Below are 21,811 nucleotides of genomic sequence, written 5' to 3'. Positions count from 1 at the left end.
TTTTTGACATGCGTTTTTCTGGATTTTTGTTGTTGTTATTCTGTCTCTCACTGTTCAAATAAACCTACCATTAAAATTATAGACTGATCATTTCTTTGTCAGTGGGCAAACATACAAAATCAGCAGCGGATCAAATACTTTTTTCCCCTCACTGTACATATCTAGGATCAGTTTACCTTCCTTTGTATCCTAATTTTAACCATCAGGGGGGAAAACATAGAAACTAACCTTAGATCAGTGTCTAGGGGCAACTTCATCCTACTCCGTTAGCGTGGGGTGCCAGCATAGAATGTGAAGTCCCATATTGTCAGTGTGTTTGTGTCACAGGTGCAGGTCAGTGTTTCTCTTCTGGGATGAGCTGAGCTCACAGCGCCACCCCTGGCCATGGAGGGGATAACTGGCTGGTTCATAGAACTACTTGTGGCATTAGTGAGGGAGTGAGAGAGAGTGGAAGAAGAGGAGGAGGGCTTCGTGAAGGGAGGTAAAGTCCTTTCTCCCTCTGCTCGGAGGAGTGTTAGGGGCTACGGGGGGAGGAAGAGAGGGAGGGAAGGAAGAGGATAGAGAGAAGAAAGGATGCAGCGGCTATTTCTCCTCGTAGTCCTGAGATGGAGACTCCTGCTTGCTCTTCTTACTGGGAGGAACCTCTTCCTCCTGTTCCTGCCAGCCCAGAGACAAACACGCAGTCAGATAATGGTGTTTTAGCTAAAACAAGGCTGTACCAGCTTGCCTCTGCTAACATACATTTTTGACATTTTAGTAATTTAGCAGACGCTCTTTTCCAGAGCGACTTACAGGAGCAATTAGGGTTAAGTGTTTTGCTCAAGGGCACCGACAGATTTTTGGCCTAGTCGGCTCAGGGATTCGGTTACTGTCCCAACACTTTTTTTATTTTATTATAGTTTTTTGTTATTTTATTTTACCCCATTTTTCTCCCCAATTTCGTGGTATCCAATTGGTAGTTACAGTCTTGTCCCATCGCTGCAACTCCCGTACGGACTCGGGAGAGGCGAAGGTCGAGAGCCGTGCGTTCTCCGAAACCCAACCCAACCGAGCCGCACTGCTTCTTGACACAGTGCCAGCTTAACCCGGAAGCCAGCCCGCAACAATGTGTCAGACGAAACATCGTTACCCTGGCGACCGTGTCAGTGTGCACTGCGCCGGCCCGCCACAGGAGTCGCTAGTGCGCGATGGGACAAGAACATCCCTGCCGGCCAAACCCTCCCCAAACCTGGATGACGCTGGGCCAATTGTGCGCCGCCCATGGGTCTCCCTGTCATGGCCGGCTGCGTCAGAGCCTGGACTCGAACCAGGATCTCTAGTGGCACAGAGACCACTGCACCACTCGGGAGGCCCCACTGTCCCAACACTCTTAACCGCTAGGCTACCTGCCGCCTACAAATCATACAAACACAACTACAGCTGAGGAAGTTATCGGTCCATCTATTCATTTAGAAATGTGGATGGGATAAAAACCCTTAAATTAATCATCTGGTTTCCAAGGAGGTCCTCAGGCCACTCATCTTCTTCATGGAGAAAGAGTAGAATATACAGTATAGTAGAACGTAGAGTAGAGTACCTGAGTGGCTTTGCGGCTGTCTGAGGTGTCCTTGTCTCCTGAGGACGTCTGTCTGCTGTCTCTCTTGTCCCTCTGTCCTCTCTCTGAGCCCTCAGTGGACATGTTGCTCTTCCCTGCACCACAAACACAGACACACACACACATTAACACATGACATGAATCACCTGGTAAACCTGTCAGATCTGTTACTGTTGAATGACTGCGTTTGACCATCAATTAATAAGGGCCCAGATAAATCATGCATCGTTTCTGTTACAAGACATTCTACTGTTGAGTATTCATGTTTTCCCCTTTTTTACTACAAACAACTCAAGTCAAGGGATACTGGAAAGGAATTCTAAACACATTGATGCCTCTGTGTGGTAATATGCAATAGTTACACATGTTCAGCTACAAAGGCATAACTGGGAAGGAGTATTATATGTAGGGCTACTAGAGAGAGGAGAGGGGTAGAGAGAAAGAGAGAGGGGTAGAGCGAGAGTTGTATTTTGCACCAGGCTGAGAGAGGTCTCTTGTTAGTAGGGGTGAAGATGGATGGTTGGCAATTGAAGCACCAAGGGTCTGGTCACAGCTGAACTCTCTCTCTATATCCTTCTCTCTCCCCCTCTCAGGGTGATGAGTCTCTGAGTACTGCCCTGTAACTTCAGGCCTAACCAGCTAACCAAACAGCAATTGAATATACACTGTTCTTCTAAACCCTACCATTAGCTTCAACCATCCAGTTCTATTAGAAGTGTCTAAGGAAAGGGCCACAAAAGGAGGGGATTTCAGGCTGGGCAATTGTCAGTGATACCCCCTGTTCGTGGTGGTGGGTGTGTGTGTGTGCATGTCTCACCCCTCTTGCTGTCAGGGCTCTGGTCGCTCTTGGCCTCACTGCTGTCGCCGTGGGATACGGCAGTGGGTTCGGGGGCGGGGCTAGTGCTGCAGCTCGTTTCCTGTTTGACAGGGGAGGAGTCGGCGATGGAACTCTGGTTACTGTTGTCGTCTGAAAGAGAGAAGGAGCGAGAGAGGGGTTTTAATTTGGTTGAACTTTCTGGGTCCACAGGCATATACACTGACCCACACACCGGGTGTTAAGTGTCCTACAGTGTTCAAAGCGGCAGAGCCACATGGTTTATTGTGAGATACAGCCGCAACTAGATAACAACCAAGGTTTGTAATTAAGTGATAATGTCCGAGAAGCCGGTGTTTGGAGGATATACAGTGCATTCGGAAAGTATTCAGACCCCTTGACTTTTCCCATATTTTGTTATGTTACAGCCTTATTCTAAAATGGATTCAATTGTTTTTTTCCCCTCATCAACCAACACACAATACCCCATAATGACAAAGCAAAAACTGGTTTTTAGAAATATTTGCACAAAAACAAACAAAAAAATATAACATTTACATAAAGTATTCAGTCAGGTTGGATGGGGAGTGTCGCTGCACAGCTATTTTCAGGTCTCTCCAGAGATGTTTGATCGGGTTCAAGTCAGGGCTCTGGCTGGGCCAATCAAGGACATTCAGAGACTTGTCCCGAAGCCACTCCTGCATTGTCTTGGCTGTGTCCTTAGGGTCGTTGTCCTGTTAGAAGGTGAACCTTCGCCCCAGTCTGAGGTCCTGAGCGCTCTGGAGCAAGTTTTCATCAAGGACCTCTCTGTACTTTGCTCCGTTCATCTTTCCCTCGATCCTGACTAGTCTCCCAGTCCCTGCCGCTGAAAAACATCCCCACAGCATGATGCTGCCACCACCATGCTTCACCATAGGGATGGTGCCAGGTTTCCTCCAGACGTGATGCTTGGCATTCAGGCCAAAGAGTTCAATATTGGTTTCATCAGATCAGAGAATCTTGTTTCTCATGGTCTGAGAGTCCTTTAGGTGCCTTTTGGCAAACTCCAAGCGGGCTGTCATGTGCCTTTTACTGAGGAGTGGCTTCTGTCTGGCCACTCTACCATAAAGGCCTGATTGGTGGAGTGCTGCAGAGATGGTTGTCCTTCTGGAAGGTTCTCCCATCTCCACAGAGGAACTCCGGAGCTCTGCCAGAGTGACCATCGGGTTCTTGGTTAACTCCCTGACCAAGGCACTTATCCCCCGATTGCTCAGTTTGGCCGGGCGGCCAGCTCTAGGAAGAGTCTTGGTGGTTCCAAACTTATTCCATTTAAGAACTTTTTGTTTTGTTTTTCATGATGCAGTGCCTTAGACCGCTGTTCTTGGGGACCTTTAATGCTGCAGGCATTTTTTGATACCCTTCCCCAGATCTGTGCCTCAACACAATCCTGTCTCAGAGCTCTACGGACAATTCCTTCGACCTCATGGCTTGGTTTTTGCTCTGACATGCACTGTCAACTGTGGGACCTTATATAGACAAGTGTGTGCCCTTCCAAAGCATGTCCAATCAATTGAATTTAGCACAGGTGGACTCCCATCAAGTTGTAGAAACATCTCAAGGATGATCAATGGAAACAGGATGCACCTGAGTTCAATGTCGAGTCTCATAGCAAAGGGTCTGAATACTTATGTGAATAAGGTATCTGTTTTTTATTTTTAACAAATTTGCAAAAAAATCTAAAAACCTGTTTTCGCTTTGTTATTATGGGGTATTGTGTGTAGATTAATGAGGATGTTTTTTTTTTAAATTCAATTTTATAATAAGGCTGTAACATAACAAAATGTGGAAAAAGTCAGTGTCTGAATACTTTCCGAATGCACTGTATTGGCATGGGTGTTGTTAGCAAACTGTGCCAATATATCCTCCAAACACTGGCTTCGAGGGCATTATCACTTTTATACAACGGGTTACCAACATATTCAAATAATGATAACTTACAGTCATGTCAAACAGTGCAGCCAGAATAACAGCAAAGTAGCTGCATTTGCATTTGTTTAAGCTGCTTTCTAGTGACATTTATTTGGATACATCCATAACAATGAGCTAATGATGCACGATATCGCCTGGCATAGAAAATGTGCTCTCTCGTCAGGACACTGTTGTTCAGCCAACAACACAACTAACACAATCACTTCAAACTTAAGCTGGAAAGACTGCAAAGTAGCTGCATTTTGTTTGACCTGTTTTCTATTGATATTTCTTTGTACATATCCATAAAAATTATGCTGGCTGAGAAAAGCTGTCTGTCTGTCTCGTCCCGACTCGTTCATTACTATGGGACAGCTGGAGATTGAATTTCAATATTGAAACAATGTTGCACATTTCGGATACATACAGCAAGGTTTATACAAATCTCCGCTGTTGAAAACCAAATGCTACTCTAAAAGAAATGTTAGATAATGTCTAGATTATCTTTATAGTGGAGATCAAGTTTATAAATTGGCTGGTTGGGATGATGAGACAGTGGATTGCGCAGTGCGATGGAACAGAGTAAATAGGCCTTTCAACGTCATAGCTTTAGCCTGTGGTAACTTGTGGAATAGACGCTGGCTGGAATGCGGTTTTAACCAATCAGCATCCAGGATTAGTAATAATGGACCGTTCGCCAGAGTATCGTGGCTATGGACTCTGAAATGAGCATTACTCACCATGCATGTCCATCATCCCAGGAGAAGAGCTATTCTCTGGTGTGGTCAATTCTGACCCATACTTCTCATCCTTCCCCTTTTTCTTCTTCTTATTCTTCTGCAAGATAACAGACGGCGGCAGAAATACTGGTTACATACAACACAGTGACGTGATGTGAGTTTGTGGAGTTTGAAGAGGTGCTTAGAGAATTCCTGTAAAAAACAAATCTACTGAACTTGAATGCAGCTGACGTGTGTGGGGGGGATTACGTACATCATCTGCTGATTTGGGCTGAGTCACTGGAACCCACTTGAAGATCCTCAGGGACGTGTCACCAACTGTCACCCATTTCTTCTCCCTTGTAGACACACACACACACACACACACAAACACACACAGGTTTAGAATTAATTTAATGGTTCAATTCAATTCCCATTCAATGTTTCTTTAGTGGTATCAACTGGACCAGTGGTACACGCAAAACACCACAAAGAAAAAAGTCAGTCAGTCAGACAGAAACAAGAACATGGAGACAGTCACAGACTATAGTAATAAAAGTAAATACAATTTGATTGATTGATTAATAGCATAATGGTTCCCATCCCTCCTAGTTAAAACCAATGAGGCCTTTTTGCATAATAATAATAAAACAGTAATTGAATTTCTGCACTAGCAGATTCAATACAAATGTGGGCCTATTACAATTGAAAATCACAATTGAAACATAAACACGAAAACAAATTTTGGTAGGCTATTAGAATTTGTTTTAATTCTTTCCATCTTGAAGGTTTCCTGATTGTAATTTGCAAATAGCCTTCAATATGGTCCTATTGCTTTTTAACAGTGATTTCTCAAATGTTTTAGCAGAATTACTTAATAATGGGGACACGAGTGCAGAATCTCAATTTTAATTCATAAAGTAAACTAATCAAACTAACCCACTGGTGAAAATAAATGGTGCCTTGCTAGAAAACAATTAATTAACATATTTTGAAAGGGAAAAAAATTCAGTGGTATTGCTAAACTTTGAAAATGTTATATTTGTAAAACCCTGAGACTGACTCATTGCGTCTTCAGTCAAACATGAGTACTCCCTCTCCCAGCCCCCACGCGCAATCTCTTTGCGACCTAAAGGGCGACTCAAAGCGCTTCATTTAAAACTCCAGACGGTCTAAAAAGTACTCAGACTAGAGCGCACTAGTCGTAGCCTATAGTCCAGAAGTGTGTTTTTGAATGATTTGCGTCGAGTCGGCGTTCTGAAACAGTCGGCTCTCCCTCTTCACTACTACAGCCGCCAGGAGAAAGGAATGGCTTCATGTGACTGCAACGAAATGGCTTCTGGGTTCAACCCACATTAAACCTTGGTGGAAAATTCTCTAAAATCATAGGGATCTGGTTTGTAGGTGATTAGATATACGTAGTCGCGCACACCACGAGTGCGCCCTAGCGCACCTGAGAAAGGCAATCTGTCCTAAATTCCCTTAAAATATCAGCAGTCTTTCAATTGCATTCTTGCTCGTTCTCTCCCCCCTCCCCTCTGCCCCCAACAAGCAAGGCTTTTCCTCATGTTAGGCAACGAGTGTTTTTTCCCTCTGTCTTACCATTTCCGTACTTTCTCAATCGCGGCCATAACCCGCTTGATGTCATCTTTCGCCCTGCTCCGGGTCTCCGCTCGGACCGACCTGCCCGACATTGCCGCGGTTGGAAGGCTAGAATATTTTTAAAGCTCGCCGGCAGTTCAGACACAATGCAAACGCACAGTACAGAGCCAGCGCGCCTGCGCCGAGTAGAGGCCGCAGCTGCAGAGAGTCGCCCTGTTTCCCGCTGTGATCCACACAGGAGCACAAAGCAACACAAATTCAACTGCGGAAAACTATGCATAAAACTTATTTGCCGGAAAAAATACTCTTGGTATAACAACAAAGTTAAACTCTCATGTTTTAGCAATATAGGTATTTGCCGAAATGTACATGTTCCTATGCATAGGCTACATAATAAACTAGGCTAAACTTCAACCACACACAATATAGTGTTCTAGACATTTACATTTTAGCAGACGCTCTTATCCAGAGCGACTTACAGTTAGTGAGTACATACATTTTCATACTGGCCCCCAGTGGGAAATGAACCCACAACCCTGGCGTTGCAAGCGCCATGCTCTACCAACTGAGCTACAGGGGACCTGTAGACCTCAACAATTATTTGGGGCATCCTTTACAAAATTGTTAATACAATTTTACATAATTCTGTCCTTTGGAGAAAAATATGTTTCATATACATTTTTATTACAAGACAACTGCCATAATGGACCAAAAGACAACACAGTGGTAGATACAACTATGAACAAAATAAATGGTGGCTTAGCCTAGTTATGTAAAACAAAAAGAAAAGGTAAAACTGAAAGCATGTAACAAAACCAAGGCACTCTTTTTGTGATCTAAATTAGAAAGCTTTTATTAGATTACCACCTACGCATTTCGAAAACCATGTCTTCATCAGAGTATGGTTAAAAGTAGCATAGATCACAAATGAGTGTCTTGGTTTTTATTGCAGACTTTCCGTTTCACCGTTTTTGATACATAAGCAACAAAATATTTTATTCTCAGTCTATTTGACCCAATGAGCACCCCTTTGAAAAAAAGGTGCCTATAATTTTCACAGAAGCAATAGTAGTAGATAACGTTAGTAGTAAAAAAGAGTGAGAACAATGTGAAGACAATTGAAGGTTACCAAAAAGGGTTGGGTTGGAGATCAAGATGGGGCATTAAAGGAAAAATATGTGATTTCAGCCTTGTGACTGTTATAGGGACCTTTATTCCGTAAGCTCATTTCATGTTGACTTTGTTTTCTATGTCATATGTCTGTTTATGTCTAGGATTTCCATATTTTTTATGGATGAATGAATAAAGTCAGAGATTAGATCAAGATCATGAAGTGAAAAACATGAAAGTTTACTAGGAAGTAAACATGATTTTTTCTCACTTCATGATCTTTATCATTAACATTACACAACACGCAGCTGAAGTTCCTATTACTTCCCTTATAAGGTAATCATTTCGCAATTGACCACTCCTGTCAACTACAGGTCTACAGCACATACAGTGCCTTGCAAAAGTATTCATCCTCCTTGGCGTTTTTCCTATTTTGTTGCATTACAACCTGTAATTTAAATGGATTTTATTTGGATTTCATGTAATGGACATACACCTTTGATACTGTGAACCATCAGATCCTCCTCTCCACCCTCTCAGAGTTGGGCATCTCTGGCGCGGCTCACTCTTGGATTGCGTCCTACCTGACAGGTCGCTCCTACCAGGTGGCGTGGCGAGAATCTGTCTCCGCATCACGTGCTCTCACCACTGGTGTCCCCCAGGGCTCAGTTCTAGGCCCTCTCCTATTCTCGCTATACACCAAGTCACTTGGCTCTGTCATATCCTCACATGGCCTCTCCTATCATTGCTACGCAGACAACACACAATAAATCTTCTCCTTTCCCCCTTCTGATAACCAGGTGGCGAATCGCATCTCTGCATGTCTGGCAGACATATCAGTGTGGATGACGGATCACCACCTCAAGCTGAACCTCGGCAAGACGGAGCTGCTCTTCCTCCCGGGGAAGGACTGCCCGTTCCATGATCTCGCCATCACGGTTGACAACTCCGTTGTGTCCTCCTCCCAGAGTGCAAAGAGCCTTGGCGTGACCCTGGACAACACCCTGTCGTTCTCCGCTAACATCAAGGCGGTGACCCGATCCTGTAGGTTCATGCTTTACAACATTCGCAGAGTACGACCCTGCCTTACACAGGAAGCGGCACAGGTCCTAATCCAGGCACTTGTCATCTCCCGTCTGGATTACTGAAACTCGCTGTTGGCTGGGCTCCCTGCATGTGCCATTAAACCCCTACAACTCATCCAGAACGCCGCAGCCCATCTGGTGTTCAACCTTCCCAAGTTCTCTCACATCACCCCGCTCCTCCGCACACTCCACTGGCTTCCAGTTGAAGCTTGCATCTGCTACAAGACCATGGTGCTTGCCTACGGAGCTGTGAGGGGAACGGCACCTCCGTACCTTCAGGCTCTGATCAGTCCCTACACCCAAACGAGGGCATTGCGTTCATCCACCTCTGGCCTGCTGGCCCCCCTACCTCTGCGGAAGCACAGTTCCCGCTCAGCCCAGTCAAAACTGTTCGCTGCTCTGGCACCCCAATGGTGGAACAAGCTCCCTCATGACGCCAGGACAGCGGAGTCACTCACCACCTTCCGGAGACACTTGAAACCCCACCTCTTTAAGGAATACCTGGGATAGGATAAAGTAATCCTTCTACCCCCCCTTACCCCACCCCCCCAAAAAATAAAATAATAATAATTTTAAAAAATTTGTAAAGTGGTTGTCCCACTGGCTATCATAAGGTGAATGCACCAATTTGTAAGTCGCTCTGGATAAGAGTGTCTGCTAAATGACGAAAATGTAAATGTAATACACAAAATAGTCAAAATTGGTGAAATGAAAAAAATAACGTCTTTCAAAAAATTCTGAAAAATAAATAACGGAAAAGTGGTGCGTGCATAAACTTGAAGTCAGAAGTTTACATACACTTCAAATCAAGGATTGTTGTATTTATTTTTATTATTCATAAATATTATCCTGCCAACCCCACTATATTAAGATTTATTTAAATATATTATGGAGAGATGTACTGCTTGGATTCTTTACCTATGATAGAAATAAGTTGAACAATTTTATATAATACATTTCATTATTCTTTTGTCCAAATTTCATAGTCACAAAGGTACATTTACAAACAAAACACCACATTTTCTTACCTTACAAAAATAAATGGAACTATATTTTAAGACATTTAAATACTCTGCAAACAAAAAAACTGTTAGAATTAGAAATGTGTGTATGTCCCTTAAGGTCCTTGTGTAATGTGATATTGTACCCCCTAGCCCAAATGACCTTTGTATATTCTTTGTATATACAGTTGAAGTCGGACGTTTACATACACTTAGGTTGGAGTCAATAAAAGTCGTTTTTCAACCACTCCACACATTTCTTGTTAAACTATAGTTTTGGCAAGTCGGTTAGGACATCTACTTTGTGCATGACACAAGTAATTTTTCCAACAATTGTTTACAGACAGATTATTTCACTTATAGTTCACTGGGTCAGAAGTTTACATACACTAAGTTGACTGTGCCTTTAAACAGCTTGGAAAATTCCATAAAATGATGTCATGGCTTTAGAAGCTTCTGATAGGCTAATTGACATAATTTGTGACAATTGGAGGTGTACCTGTGGATGTATTTCAAGGCCTACCTTCAAACTCAGTGCCTCTTTGCTTGACATCATGGGAAAATCAAAAGAAATCAGCCAAGACCTCAGAAAAACAGTCTGATACATCCTTGGCAGGGACGGCTTGTTCAATAGGGCGATATGGGCGACGCACTGCCAAACGGGAAAAGGAAGGGATTTTTTTTCTAATCAATTATATCACGGCAACAGCAGTTATCAGTGTTCACGTCTGATCTGCCAGCCACTAAATGTCAAATCAGGCTAAAGTCGTGCTTCAAATGGCCCCGCCCGTTTTTGGGGCGATTTCAGTCAAGTTGAAAATCGCCCAGAAGTCTCTCATAGCCTGTCATGTAAAATCTATTTTTTTCACATTTCAAAGCTTTCAATACATTCTCTATGGGTGTCTGTGGGCTTGCACTTACGCGCTTTCGTCATACGTGACGTAACGTTGAACGTAACTAAGACAATGGCGGCTAGAAGCGTCTCTGTTGCGACCTGCAGTGCGGCGTTATTTTATGTTTTTAATTTGTAGACTTAGTTTACAAACATTCTGCCAACCATGGATTTCCAGTGGTTGGTTTTGGACTGATCTTGTTGATCGTGTACATACCCGCTACGAACGGACTAAATAATGAAAACGCTGCTGGCAGCTGAATCCCAATACAGCTGGGAGACTTGGCTGGATGAGTCCCGGACAGAGAAGTGGAGCCGGCCACCTTCACCCTGGTCAGAGCGGACCGCGATCCTGGTAAGAGAGCGACTCTGTACCCCGACATTGAACTGCTTTCTGTGTCATTGCGACCTTACTATCAATTCAATTCAATTTAAGGGCTTTATTGGCATGGGAAACGTGTGTTAACATTGCCAAAGCAAGGGAAGTAGATAGTAAACAAAAGTGAAATAAACAATAAATATTAACAGTAAACATTACACTCAGAAGTTTCAAAAGAATAAAGACATTTCAAATGTCATATTATGTATATATACAGTGTTGTTACAATGTGCAAATAGTTAAAGTACAAATGGGAAAATAAATAAACATAAATATGGGTTGTATTTACAATGGTGTTTGTTCTTCACTGGTTGCCCTTTTCTTGTGGCAACAGGTCACAAATCTTGCAGCTGTGATGGCACACTGTGGTTTTTCACCCAGTAGATAAGGGAGTTTATCAAAATTGGGTTTGTTTTCGAATTCTTTGTGGATCGCTGTAATCTGAGGGAAATATGTGTCTCTAATATGGTCATACATTTGGCAGGAGGTTAGGAAGTGCAGCTCAGTTTCCACCTCATTTTGTGGGCAGTGTGCACATAGCCTGTCTTCTCTTGAGAGCCAGGTCTGCCTACGGCGGCCTTTCTCAATAGCAAGGCTATGGTCACTGAGTCTGTACATAGTCAAAGCTTTCATTAAGTTTGGGTCAGTCACAGTGGTCAGGTATTCTGCCACTGTGTACTCTCTGTTTAGGGCCAAATAGCATTCTAGTTTGCTCTGTTTTTTTGTTTGTTCTTTCCAATGTGTCAAGTAATTCTCTTTTTGTTTTCTCATGATTTGGTTGGGTCTAATTGTGTTGTTGTTGTTGTTGTTGTTGTTGTCCTGGGGCTGTGTGGGGTCTGTTTGTGTTTGTGAACAGAGGCCCAGGACAAGCTTACTTAGGGGACTCTTCTCCAAGTTCATCTCTCTGTAGGTGATGGCTTTGTTATGGAAGGTTTGGGAATCGCTTCCTTTTAAGTGGTTACTATCTGCCCCGTGAGTTCCCCCAATTGTTTGTTACCGTTGTGTACTGTTGATAATCACAAGTTTACTGGAGAACTGAGACCAAGTAGAGACTTTGGACAGGGTGGATATGGTATAATAAAGGCAGTTTATTCAGAGGTAAAGATATCTGGAATCGCGTGCACGGACTCGTGCACGTGTGTAGGTCACCTAAATCATCAGAAAAATTGCCCCTCCTGAGAATTTTTTCAGGAGCCGCCACTGATCCTTGGGAGCAATTTCCAAATGCCTGAAGGTACCACGTTCATCTGTACAAACAATAGTACGCAAGTATAAACACCATGGGACCACGCAGCCATCATACCGCTCAGGAAGGAGACGCATTCTGTCTCCTAGAGATTAACTTACTTTGGTGCGAAAAGTGCAAATCAATCCCAGAACAACAGCAAAAGGACCTTGTGAAGATGCTGGAGGAAACAGGTACAAAAGTATCTATATCCACAGTAAAATGAGTCCTATATCGACATAACCTGAAAGGCCGCTCAGCAAGGAAGAAGCCACTGCTCCAAAACCGCCATAAAAAAGCCAGAATAAGATTTGAAACTGCACATGGGGACAAAGATCGTACTTTTTGGAGAAATGTCCTCTGATCTAATGAAACAAAAATAGAACTGTTTGGCCACAATGACCATCGTTATGTTTGGAGGAAAAAGGTGGCTGCTTGCAAGCTGAAGAACACCATCCCAACCGTGAAGCACGGGGGTGGCAGCATCATGCTGTGGGGGTGCATTGCTGCAGGAGGGCTGGGGCACTTCACAAAATAGATGGCATCATGAGGAAGGAAAATGATGTGGATATATTGACGCAACATCTCAAGACATCAGTCAGGAAGTTAAAGCTTGGTCGCAAATGGGTCTTCCAAATGGACAATGACCCCAAGCATACTTCCAAAGTTGTGGCAAAATGGCTTAAGGACAACATAGCCAAGGTATTGGAGTGGCCATCACACTGCCCTGACCTCAGTCCTATAGAAAATGTGTGGGCAGAACTGAAAAAGCGTGTGCGAGCAAGGAGGCCTACAAACCTGACTCAGTTACACCAGCTCTGTCAGGAGGAATGGGCCAAAATTCACCCAACTTATTGTGGGAAGATTATGGAACGCTACCCGAAACGTTTGACCCAACTTAAACAATTTAAATGCAATGCTACCAAATACTAATTGAGTGTATGTACATTTCTGACCCACTGGGAATGTGATGAAATAAATAAAAGCTGAAATAAATCACTCTCTACTATTATTCTGACATTTCACATTCTTAAAATAAAGTGGTGATCCTAACTGACCTAAAACAGGGAATTTTTACTAGGATTAAATGTCAGGAATTGTGAAAAACAGAGTTTAAATGTATTTGGCTAAGGTGTATGTAAACTTCCGACTTCAACTGTATGTATTCACACCCTTTGCTATGAAGCCCCTAAATAAGATCTGGTGGAACCAATTACCTTCAGAAGTCACATAATTAGTTAAATAAAGTCCACCTGTGTGCAATCTAAGTGTCACATGATCTGTCACATGATCTCAGTATATATACACCTGTTCTGAAAAGCCCCAGGGTGCAACACCACTAAGCAAGGGGCACCACCAAGCAAGTGGCACCATGAAGACCAAGGAGCTCTCCAAACAGGTCAGGGACAATGTTGTGGAGAAGTACAGATCTGGGTTGGGTTATAAAAAAATATCAGAAACTTTTAACATCCCACGGAGCACCATTAAATCCATTATCAAAAAATGGAAAGAATATGGCACCACAACAAACCTGCCAAGAGCGGGCTGCCCACCAAAACTCACGGACCAGGCAAGGAGGGCATTAATCAGATAGGCAACAAAGAGACCAAAGATAACCCTGAAGGAGCTGCAAAGCTCCACAGCAGAGATTGGAGTATCTGTCCATAGGACCACTTTAAGCCGTACACTCCACAGAGCTGGGCTTTACGGAAGAGTGGCCAGAAAAAAGCCATTGCTTAAAGAAAAAAATAAGCTAACATGTTTGGTGTTCGCCAAAAGGCATGTGGGAGACTCCCCAAACATATGGAAGAAGGTACTCTGGTCAGATTAAACTAAAATTGAGCTTCTTGGCCATCAAGGAAAACGCTATGTCTGGTGCAAACCTAACACCTCTCATCACCCCGAGAAAACCATCCCCACAGTGAAGCATGGTGGTGGCAGCATCATGCGGTGGGTATGTTTTTCATTGGCAGGGACTGGGAAACTGGTCAGAATTGAAGTAATGATGGATGGTGCTAAATACAGGGAAATTCTTGAGGGAAACCTGTTTCAGTCTTCCAGAGATTTGAGACTGGGACAGAGGTTCACCTTCCAGCAGGACAATGACCCTAAGCATACTGCTAAAGCAACACTCGAGTGGTTTAAGGGGAAACATTTAAATGTCTTGGAATGGCCTGGTCAAAGCCCAGACCTCAATCCAATTGAGAATCTGTGGTATGACTCAAAGATTTCTGTACACCAGCGGAACCCATCCAACTTGAAGGAGCTGCAGCAGTTTGCCTTGAAGAATGGGCAAAAATCCCAGTGGCTAGATGTGCCAAGCTTATAGAGACATACCCAAGAGACGTGCAGCTGTAATTGCTGCAAAAGGTGGCTGTACAAAGTATTGACTTTGGGGGGGTGAATAGTTATGCACGCTCAAGTTCAGTTTTTTTGTCTTATTTCTTGTTTGTTTCACAATTTCGCAATTTATTTTGCATCTTCAAAGTCGTAGGCATGTTGTGTAAATCAAATGATACAACCCCCCCCCAAAAATCCATTTTAATTCCAGGTTGTAAGGCAACAAAATAGGAAAAATTCCAAGGGGGGTGAATACATTCACAAGCCACTGTACAAATGTGGTCTTAGAAGCAAACATGAAGGTCCTACACTTCTTCATTTTCATAACCTCCATGATAACACAGACAACAAACACGTTCTCATAACACAACACACATCCCAAAGCTTTAGTGTTTATTTTTTACCTCTCAGTTCCCCTCGGGGTCATTAGCACCCAGACAACCACAGCTGTCAACTTCAGCAGGTTCTCACTGTTTAAAAGGGGAAATCTGAAGTTGCTATATCCATTTTTGGACTAATAAATTTATGATATGTACCCATTGATTCTAGAAGAATATAACGTATACAGTACCTTCAGAAAGTATTCACACTTATTCCATATTTTGTTGTGTTACAAAGTGGGATTAAAATTGATTGAATTGTAGATTGACGAGAAAACAAATATTTAATCAATTTTAGAATAAGTCTGTAACGTAAAAAAATGTTGAAAATGGAAGGGGTCTGAATACTTTCCGAATGCACTGTATGTGTTTTATTTTCCATTTTTAAAAATCTTACACTTTGACATTAAAGTATTTTTTGTAGATAATTTACAAAAAGTGACAATTCAATCCATTTTAATCCCACTTTGTAACCGAACAAAATATGTAATAAGTGTGAATACTTTCTGAAAGCACTGTATACGTTATTTTCTTCTAGAATCAATGGGTACATATCATTAATTTATAAGTCCAAAAATGGATGTAGCAACTGCAGATTGCCCCTTTAAACAGTGAGAACCTGCTGAGGTTGACAGCTGTGGTAGTCTGTGTGCTAATGACCCTGAGGGGAACTGAGAGTAAAAAAAGGAACACTAAAGCTTTGGGGTGTGTGTTGTGTTATGAGAACGTGTGTGTTGTCTGTGTTATCATGGAGGTTATGAAAATGAAGAAGTGTAGGACCTTCATGTTTGCTTCTAAGACCACATTTGTACAGTGGCTTGTGAATGTATTCACCCCCCTTGGAATTGTTCCAATTTTGTTGCCTTACAACCTGGAATTAAAATGGATTTTTGGGAGTTTGTATCATTTGATTTACACAACATGCTTGTAAACGATCTACAAAAAATACTTTAATGTCAAAGTGTACGATTTTTAAAAATGGAAAATAAAACACATACAGCGCATTCGGGAAGTATTCAGACCCCTTCCATTTCCCCAATGTTACGTTTCAGCCTTATTCTAAAATTGATTAAACATTTGTTTTCTCATCAATCTACAATTCAATCCATTTGAATCCCACTTTGTAACACAACAAAATATGGAATAAGTGTGAATACTTTCTGAAGGCACTGTGTACGTTATATTCTGAAGTTGACAGCTGTGGTTGTCTGTGTACTAATGACAAAGTGAAAACTGGTTTTTAGAAATCTTTGCAAATGTGTTAAAAATAAAAAACAGAAATACCTTATTATACATAAGTATTCAGACCCTTTGCTATGAGACTAGAAATTGAACTCAGCTGCATCCCGTTTCCATTGATCATCCTTGAGATGTTTCTATAACTTGATTGGAGTCCACCTGTGGTAAATTCAATTGATTGGACATGATTTGGAAAGGCACACACCTGTCTATATAAGGTCCCACAGTTGTCGGTGCATGTCAGAGCAAAAACCAAGCCATGAGGTCAAAGGAATTGTCTGTAGCGCTCCAAGACAGGATTGTGTCGACGCACAGATCTGGGGAAGGGTCCCAAAACATTTCTGCAGCATTGAAGGTTCCCAAGAACACAGTGGCCGCCATCATTCTTAAATGGAATACGTTTGGAACCACCAAGACTCTTCCTAGAGCTGGCTGCCCGGCCAAACTGAGCAATTGGAGGAGAAGGGCTTTGGTCAGGGAGTTAACCAAGAACCCGATGGCCACTTGGACAGAGCTCCAGAGTTCCTCTGTAGAGATGGGAGAACCTTCCAGAAGGACAACCATCTCTACAGCACTCCACCAATCAGGCCTTTATGGTAGAGTGGCCAGACAGAAGCCACTCATCAGTAAAAGGCACATGACAGCCCGCTTGGAGTTTGCCAAAAGGCACCTAAAGGACTCTCAGACCATGAGAAACAAGATTCTCTGGTCTGATTAAACTAAGATTGAACTCTGTGACCTGAATGCCAAGCGTCACGTCTGGAGGAAACCTGGCACCATCCCTACGGTGAAGCATGGTGGTGGCAGCATCATGCTGTGGGGATGCTTTTCAGTGGCAGGGACTGGGAGACTAGTCAGGATCGAGGGAAAGATGAATGAAGCAAAGTACAGAGAGGTCCTTGATGAAAACCTGCTCCAGAGTGCTCGACTGGTACGAATGTTCACCTTCCAACAGGACAACACCCCTAAGCACACAGCCAAGACAACGCAGGAGTGGGTTTGGGACAAGTCCCAGAATGTTCTTGAGTGGCTCAGCTAGAGTCCGGACTTGAACCCGATCGAACATCTCTGGAGAGACCTGAAAATAGCTGTGCAGTGATGCTCCCATCCAACCTGACAGAGCTTGAGAGGATCTGCAGAGAAGAATGGGAGAAAATCCCCAAATACAGCTGTGCCAAGCTTGTAGCTTCATACCCAAGAAGACTCGAAGCTGTAATCGCTGCCAAAGGTGCTTCAACATAGTACGGAGTAAAGGGTCTGAATACTTATGTAAATGTGAAATCAGTTTTTTATTTTTAATACATTTGCATACATTTATAAAAACCTGTTTTTGCTTTTTCATTATGGGTTATTGTGTGTAAATTGATGAGGGAAAAAAAAAACAATTTAATCAATTTTAGAATAAGGCTGTAACGTAAAAAAATGTGGAAAAAGTCAAGGGGTCTGAATACTTTCCGAATGCCCTGTATACTGTATACAGTTGTGTTATGTGGTATGGTCGTAAATGTGATAGTTATATATATAACATAATATGCCATTTAGCAGACGCTTATATCCAAAGCGACTTACAGTCATGCGTGCATACATTTTTTTTTTTTTTGTGTATGGGTGGTCCCGGGGATCGAACCCACTACCTTGGCGTTACAAGCGCCGTGCTCTACCAGCATAGTTCAGTGTTCAATTTTTTTAAACATTTGCAAAAATTTATAAAAACCAGTTTTTGCTTTGGTCATTATGGGGTATTATGTGTAGGTAGATGAGGGGGGGAAACAACTATTTAATCCATTTTAGAATAATGCTGTAATAAAATGTAGACAAAGTCAAGGGGTCTGAATATTAAACATTTTGGTACACAAACAAATCAATGCAAATGTGTGGTGCGCATCACGTATGAGCATTTTGCATGCATTGAATGTTAGAAACTCACCTTTTTGACAATGTAGGAATCCATTCGGAGGAGTAGATTTTAAATTGGTATTTTTTTATATTTTCAGCGTCAATCTCCGTTAACGTAATTACAAAGATCGGCCACCAGATGGTTTATTAGGATCTCTTCTTGAAGATGGTGGTTTCCTTTTATGTATTGATCATGTACAGACACTTTACCAGGTGTTTAATACCTGGGATAGGATAAAGTAATCCTTCTACCCCCCCCCCCCCCCTCCCTCTTAAAAATAAATAAATAAATAAAAATAAATAAAATATTGTAAAGTGGTTATCCCACTGGTTATAGGGTGAATGCACCAATTTGTAAGTCGCTCTGGATAAGAGAGTCTGCTAAATGACGTAAATGTAAATGTAATGTAAATGTTTAAACGCAATATTACATATACAGTATGTAACATTGGCCTTTAAAGGGTTAAAACGTTGATATCATGGATGGTCAGTCCTTGCATCCAGTGCCAACCCAAACATTATAATTATTATAATTATAATTATTATTATTTAAAATGTTTAGGTAGTCAGTCAGGGTGTCAGCTTACTGTTTTGGGGATAGTAGAATACACAACGTGCAATTTCGACATTTGGTAGTGCATCAGCAGTTATTCTCTTGTTATGTCAGTCACTGACAGTCACTCAATTAGCCCTTGTCAGCTAACATTTTACAGATTGCTATTTGCTAGGTAAGTTAGTCTAGCCGGTTATCTAAACCTTGTAGTAATCATGGCCAAATTACTGACCGGGCACATAAGGCACGAGCCCTGACCTCTATGGGGCCCACATTGATCTTGTTAGTCACTCAGATATCATATGAACATGGCAAAATATGTAGAATTGCAGGAAATTAGCTTTAAAACTGCAACGTTTTCTTCACCCCATGGCATAATGAGAACAATTGCATGAAATTAGTTTTAAAACTGCGACATGTTCTCTCTACCCCATGAAAAAAAAATTGAATTGCAGAAAATGTGCTTTAAAACTGCAACGTTTTCTCTACGCCCCATGGAAAAATGTGTAGAATTGCAGGACATAAACTTGAATGCTGCACATTATTCTCTCCGCCGCCAAGAGGGGGCCACTAAAATGTTATGCCCACGAGATGTGGGCAACCAAATCTTGCTTAGGTCCCCCAAAAAGCTTGCATCCATAGTGTCTATGAAGTTGAGAGTGGTTACATTTCTCAATCCCTATCCCTCAACCTTTTACCGAAACAGTGGCGGGGTGGGAACTTTCTTATTGTTTCAACTGCTGACAACTCATATTTTAAAAGAGTGGGTTATTTAAAACAGTTTTTCATTTGAGGCCTCATCACATCACATGTTCATTTTTATACCACAAAGGTACACCACAGTGCGAAAGTGTCTTTCTGGAAGGTTTACTTCTGTTTTATTTTCAGCACGTCGTTTGGTTAAGTGACCCTTTCACAGAAGTGAAATACAGACTTGTATTTAGTATCTTTAGGAATAAAAAAACAGGTTCTCTAATTGTTTAAACATCATATTGATTACACCAGACTCTCTTATCACACTTTGTCTAACTCTTTCTTTAATCACCAACACATGCCAGGTTTGAATGTTTCAGTTGACCAAGATTTATGGTTTACGTCCTTTTACTACCTCTAATAAAACGTTCTCCTTAAAACGTACATACTATGAGAGCAAGAGGGCATAAACAGCTGTAAAAAAGACAGTAATCCCTCCTCTCCAAAGATATGTGTAAAGTAAAACATGTCCTTTTTAGGAGGTGGAATTAACAAGGATGCTGGTCTTTGAAATGCGAAAGGAAGTTGTGGCTATTGGATGTGTCAGGTCAAGGTCAGCTTCTGAGAAAAGTACATAAGAAGCTGTGCAGTGTCTCAAAGTTCACTGTGTTAGAGGTTTTTCCGTCCTTCTTATGTTCACCTTCTCAGAGTGCTGACTGAACACCGACCAGAGAAGAGGGAAGGCAGAGGAAAAGGTCAGTTCAAATCTTGTTCACTGTGTAGGCTATTCTAGTACAACTTATTTTTGAGGCTTTGATTTACGTGGAACCCTGTATTAGCGGCATATTCAACAGCGTTTAAGAAATATATTACCTTCAACAGTGTTATCTTGTGATAAAGCCATCAAAGTTTTGTGATTATTGGTGTCGTAAAAATGTTAGCCAACGGGTTAGCAATTAGCATGTTTGACATTTCAGTGGAAATACTATTATCAGCTTTTTGATAAGCGGTTTAGCAAAAACAATACGTCCCATATTATCGGCATACGGTCCCCAGTTATCGGCCACTTTACTATTTTGTTCAATTACAAGATATATCCGTTTAATTTTGTTGAAAAAAGAGACACCAACCTCATATCCGAAGTGTCACACCAGATACTGACTGGTTCTTTGATTCAGGCCCCTACTTTTTTTTAAAGGTATCTGTGACCAACAGATGCATATATAAATTAGGGCCTAATGAATTTATTTCAATTGACTGATTTCCTTATATGAACTGTAACTCAGAAAAATCTTTGAAATTGTTGCATGTTGCATTTATATTTTTGTTCAGTGTAAATGTCAGTTAGTAGTGTAAGGTTACATGCATACAACAATGCGATTATTGTGGATAGTCAGATTAATATATTTCGATTACAACGTTTACATGCTTTACAATAATAACTATTTTCCTAATAATCCTGTTTACATGGATACATCTGAAATCAGGCTAACTGATGGCACTCAGATAAATGCAGAAAATCGCCAATCAAAATAAACGTTCTCTACCACAGAAAACATGTTATTTATGTGAAGCATATTTGATTCTGAGTTCGGACATATACATTTTGTATGTGAAAACTACTTCAGTTGTTCCGAACTCACTGCACCTGCACTAAAGAGGGAGGCTCGCTCGGCTGGTGCTAGCCCATGCGGGGCGGCAGGTAGCTTAGTGGTTAAGAGCGTTGTGCCAGTAACCGAAAGGTCGCTGGTTCTAATCCCCGAGCCGACTAGGTGAAAAATCTGTCGATGTGCCCTTGAGCAAGGCACTTAACCCTAATTGCTCCTGTAAGTCGCTCTGGATAAGAGCGTCTGCTAAATGACTAAAATGTAAATGTAATGCGCAGATTAAATACACTGCTGGAACGCCGATTAATGTGTTTACATTAGTGGTGCGCGGTTGAGCTGTTTACTCACCTGCACCCCTGTCCGCAATTGCTAATAAGATATCCGTACCCGCCTGGCTATATGTGATAAAGTGACAATCTGAGGCCCTCAACCGACCCTAACCCGCTAAAATACAAAACGCCTGTAGGCTATAGTCAGAGATGGCGAAACGATTTTTGACAGTGGTGCAGGTCTTTTTTTGCCTAATTTTGATATGTTTCTATTTATAATTGCCGACTTTTTGGTAGGCTATTTGTTAGTCAGCTTGTCTATAATTACATGCATGCAGCTTCTCTTCTGTCATTATATGTTGCCCCAGAATAATGTCATAAATCAATAGAATGAATGCTTCAATCTAGCTGACATAGGTAAAGTTATCTATCATCGCTGCTTCTTTCGCAGAGCAAATGACGTTTA

General features: G+C 41.9%; 1 protein-coding gene across 1 annotated transcript; it reads right to left on the bottom strand.

The window, feature by feature from the left end:
- Positions 1-918: 918 nt before the first annotated feature.
- On the bottom strand, positions 919-6,848 carry LOC311127246 (B-cell CLL/lymphoma 7 protein family member A-like). The gene is made up of 5 exons (XM_084159047.1): positions 6,677-6,848; positions 5,349-5,433; positions 5,096-5,192; positions 2,412-2,561; positions 919-1,689 (listed from the first exon to the last, which is right to left on the bottom strand). The coding sequence occupies exons 1-5, from the start codon at positions 6,766-6,768 to the stop codon at positions 1,526-1,528; spliced, it is 588 nt and encodes a 195-aa protein (XP_084015173.1). The 5' UTR covers positions 6,769-6,848; the 3' UTR covers positions 919-1,525.
- Positions 6,849-21,811: the final 14,963 nt, after the last annotated feature.

Source organism: Coregonus lavaretus (assembly GCF_964263955.1).
Source record: "Coregonus lavaretus genome assembly, chromosome: 4".
Lineage (NCBI taxonomy): Eukaryota > Metazoa > Chordata > Actinopteri > Salmoniformes > Salmonidae > Coregonus > Coregonus lavaretus.
The sequence above is the reverse complement of the archived record's forward strand: the minus strand, read 5'-3'. Positions and strand labels throughout refer to the sequence as shown.

What these genes read in the sequence shown, in the direction of transcription:
- LOC311127246 (XM_084159047.1), bottom strand. Translation starts at nt 6,768, where the DNA reads ATGTCGGGCAGGTCGGTCCGAGCGGAGACCCGGAGCAGGGCGAAAGAT. An exon ending in AGCCCAAATCAGCAGATGAT is followed by an intron (nt 5,193 to 5,348) that starts GTACGTAATCCC and finishes GTTATCTTGCAG; the next exon opens with AAGAATAAGAAGAAGAAAAA. An exon ending in GAGCCCTGACAGCAAGAGGG is followed by an intron (nt 1,690 to 2,411) that starts GTGAGACATGCA and finishes TTTGTGGTGCAG; the next exon opens with GGAAGAGCAACATGTCCACT.